This window comes from Lotus japonicus, chromosome 3, assembly GCF_012489685.1.
Source record: "Lotus japonicus ecotype B-129 chromosome 3, LjGifu_v1.2".
In the NCBI taxonomy this organism is placed as follows: domain Eukaryota; kingdom Viridiplantae; phylum Streptophyta; class Magnoliopsida; order Fabales; family Fabaceae; genus Lotus; species Lotus japonicus.
The window spans coordinates 11,693,470-11,697,844 of record NC_080043.1 but is presented as its reverse complement, the minus strand read 5'-3'; the positions used below and the strand labels follow the sequence as shown (position 1 = coordinate 11,697,844).

Genomic DNA, 4,375 nt, shown 5'->3' with positions numbered 1-4,375 from the left:
TTCTTCCTCAGCTCTTCTAGTGCTACGATGTATGATGCCATTTTTCTCCTTACTGAAAATTGTTCGAGTTGTGAAGCTTAACTCTCTCTCCCACTCTTTATATAGGCTTCACTTTCTCTCTGAAAGTTAATGCTCCTACAGTTTCTCGCGATTAAATTCTTGGTAACTGACCCTTCTCTTCTATTCATTTAGCCTAACTCTGATTCTTGCATCGTTTTCATTTTCTTTAAACTTAGACCTTCTCTAAGGGGGAGTACCTTGTACTTCAAGCTAAGTTTTTCACACCCCAAGCTTTTTGCTTATGACAAAAAGGGGGAGTACACCCAGTTTTTGATGTGTAAGATGTGTTAGTGTGATTTATTTTTTCTCTTTTGGAGAATTTAAGAGTTCCACCTTCATGACCATAGATGTGTCACTGGGCAAATACAAGGAATACATCTCACTTCTTCTGAAGTGATTCCAAGTTGACTCTGATACCCAAGACTCTGATACCTTGTCCGTGACTCTGATTACTTATGCGCTCTGATTACTCGATTTTCATCTATGTCATAAGTTTTTCACTCTGAACTCTTATATCATTTAGCTCAGAATCTAGACTTTACTAACGTTTTCATCAAGTATTAGATTCAGGGGGAGCTAAGCTCAGAATCAAGCAGTGACTTGAATTCAGAATGAGCAAGATAAACTATTCACATCAGGATAAGTCTTATTCTATATCTCTAAACTCTGAGTGAATTCAGTTTAATGTTTAAGAATTGTTCATCAAAAATCTTAGTTTTGTCATCATCAAAAAGGGGGAGATTGTAAGATCAAGTTTTGATCTAGTAGTACAACTCTATGTTTTGATGATTACAAGTTAACCTTTTGATATGAACAATTGTGGTGCTCTAACGTGTTTTTCTGAGTGTGCTATTTACAGGCTCTGACCTCAACTCAATCTCACACAAATCAGAAGCACTGTGTATAAAGAGCAACCCAAGCAACGCTTTCGCATTCACCATGTTCAGTATGAACAGTGGAAAAGCTTCAGAAGTTCTGAAGTTATACAAACTCTGATGTGGACTCAGTCACTAGAAGCTCTGAAGATCCAGAAAGTCTGATAACCAAGAAACACTGAAGACTCAGATATTCTGATGGTGTAGAAGACTCTGAAGATCCAGAAGCTGATTAGTGAAATTCTGTTGTCCAGAAGCAAGATACTCTGAAGACCATGTTCTTCCCTCTGAGTTCAGAATCAGAAGAAACAATGGTCAGAGGATCTGGGCTTTCCCTCTGACTCTGATCAACCGGCTTCACTAGTTCCAATATGAAGCATTCCTCTGATCAGAAGTCTCCTAGGTTTAAAGGTCAAGTCGCTATCCAAGTACAAAAGCTACTGTACCTTCCTGACGACCTACCTAACGTTCTCAGCCACAGCAGAAGCTGGATTTTCCAGAACTGCCCTCCAACGGTAGCATTTCTCATGCAACGCTCAACCCTAATCCTTGGAGTATATAAAGAGGCTGAAGACTGAAAGAAACGGCTAGAAGCATTCACATACGCAAGACATATTCAAAATCTTCTAAGTTTTCTTTCATCTGAAATTCATTGAGTTTACTATTAGCTTTTTAGAAGCAAATCTCTTGTAAACAATTCTTTGATAAACAGTTTGTTTAGTTCCTTTAGGAGATCAAGGTTGATCGGATCCTAGAGAAGACTAAGAGAGTGAATCTTAGTGTGAGCTAAGTCAGTGTAATTGTTAGTCACTTGTAGGTTTCAAGTGCAGTTGTAACTCTTACCTGATTAGTGGATTGCCTTCATTCTAAGAAGGAAGAAATCACCTTAACGGGTGGACTGGAGTAGCTTGAGTGATTTATCAAGTGAACCAGGATAAAATCCTTGTGTGCTTTTCTATCTCTTATCTTTAGCACTTAAGTTCTCGAAAGATTTGTCAAAATCTTTAAGGTGGAATTTTTATACTGAAAACGTTATTCAAACCCCCCCCTTTCTACCGTTTTTCATACCTTCATTTATATTTTTTTCACTTAAAATCATAATTAATGATTTGTCAACTCAATTTACTACATTAAGTAATATAAATATTGTAATGATGAATTTATAAATTTTGTCTCAAATTATAATTAATTTTCTCATTATTATTTAGTCAAGTCAATTTTCATTAATATTTATATAATAAAATGTAACATTTGAACTTAAAAATTATTGATTCATGGTATTATTTGATTATTTCCAAACTTTTTAATTTATTGTTCATAATTTATATATAATTGAGTAATTTTAAGATTTAGTAATGTATTAATTATTTTTACATTATATTAAATATTGATTGTATTTAAAATATTTTCATTAATATTCATAATTTATATATTAATTATTTGACCATAAGTATTGATTATTGATTGTATTTAAAATATTACAAGTTAAGTAATTATCAGTCAACAAGGTAATTAAATGATTTTAATAATATATATTATTTTATTATTATTATCAAATTAATAGTGATAATTAATATTATGATGATTTTTTTATTTAATAATTTAATGATATAATTTTTTTTTCTAAATGTATTTATATATACATATATATATATTATAAATATTATTAAATAAGTTTATAAAACTTTACTCCAATCATAATTAATTTTGAAATTTAAATTAAATTTTATTAATTACTATTTACTATTTCATATTTAATGATTCATAATATTATTTGATTATATTTAATTTATTTTATTAATTTTTATAATTAATTTTTATTAATGTTGAAGGAATTTTACATTTACTGACTTTACAATTCAATTTTACAATATTAAATGCGCTTTGATTATTTAAACTCAAGAAATAGTTAGTCAATATCATCGGTAAATGTTCTTTTTTTTTTGTACATCGGAAAATAAAAACATGACCAAGAAAATATTATTTGAAATTTTACTAGTGTAAATGCGTTTGAAAAACTGTTGTATTCTCTCCCAATAGAAGAATTTCTCAAATTTATATCATCAACTTTACAAAGTTCTAGCTGGCCTACATACCCCTAGACCAACATTGTTAAGTAATTATTGATTATTAATGTAATGACAGATGTATTTTGTAATTAAATATTTTATTAATGATATATTAATTGCATAGATAATTTCTAATGAATTTAAATTTCTTTAACTAGAATCATAAATTCTCTAATTAATTATTCATCAAATAAATCTCATATTAGGAAATTGAGCAAGTATATTAAAAGATACAAATCCCTTTGAAACATATTATTTGTGATTACTAAGTAGTACATATAATGTTGTTTTATGAGCCTCTTTGATTCAGACAATTTTCTTCCCACAACAATGAAAAAGCGTACCGAACCAGTCAAGCATGGTCCCATTGTTCTCCCTTCGGAACTTGTGAGAGAAATCTTGTCGTGGCTTCCGGTGAAGACTCTCATGCAATTCAAGTCCGTTTCCAAGTCTTGGAAATCACTCATCACTACAGACAAAGAGTTCTCAAAACTGCATCTGGGAAGATCACCAAAAACCAAGCACATACTCCTCACCTTAAAAGAAGAAGAAGAAGACACTAGAAACGGCGTCATCGCACCGTGCTCCGTGCGTCTTTTGCCCGAGGAGCCATTGTCCATGATCGATGAAGACCGATGTTACAATTTGTTGGCCAAGTACTTCGTCGTTGGATCATGTAACAGCTTGGTCTGTTTGGGTCCGGGAAACTTTTATGATTTTGGCCCTATGGACAAGTTTTGGGTCCGAATTTGGAACCCGGCCACACAATTGAGGTCAAAGAAATCACCAGCCATTAGTATCGGCTACGGCAGGAGGTTTGGGTTTGGCTATGATGATTCACGTGACACTTACAAGATGAGTTAAAATTTCAATATCCAATCCTTTTGGGGATTTGAGAATAGAAGTTTTTTTTAAAAGATAAATACATACCATCAAAATTTTAGATTGTGATTACTTTTAGTGGTTAATCTTTAATATTGTGAAAAACTTAGGATAGCAAACCTTCAAGTTGTTGACAAAAACTTAAAACCATAAAACCGTTTTCATTCACTCATATTATCATATATTATTCTTTGTATTAAGGAGATTTTTACAACTTGAAGCTAGTCTTTAATTTGAAAATAATGTTTATTTTGGTCAAGTCATCCCCACTTGATATTACCATGAATGCGGAGTATTTTGATCATAAAAAGTAGAGAAGAATTTAGCATACAATTAAGTCAATGTAATATGAGCATGAATACAAATTCAAACACGACATAATTTTCATTATTCAATACATACACTGATACACATGATCCTTTTGGTTTAATTTTATATTTCCTCATTGCAAGGTGGTGGTGCTTTCAAAATATCATAGTCGTGGAAAGG

At 31.6% G+C, this 4,375-nt stretch overlaps 1 protein-coding gene across 1 annotated transcript; it reads left to right on the top strand.

The window, feature by feature from the left end:
• Positions 1-3,334: 3,334 nt before the first annotated feature.
• On the top strand, positions 3,335-3,868 carry LOC130743609 (putative F-box protein At3g10430). Its single transcript, XM_057595849.1, has one exon. It carries the CDS (start codon positions 3,335-3,337, stop codon positions 3,866-3,868), a length of 534 nt encoding a protein of 177 aa, XP_057451832.1.
• The last annotated feature ends 507 nt before the right edge of the window (positions 3,869-4,375 follow it).

Coding starts and splice junctions, on each gene's coding strand:
- LOC130743609 (XM_057595849.1), top strand. CDS start 3,335: ATGAAAAAGCGTACCGAACCAGTCAAGCATGGTCCCATTGTTCTCCCT.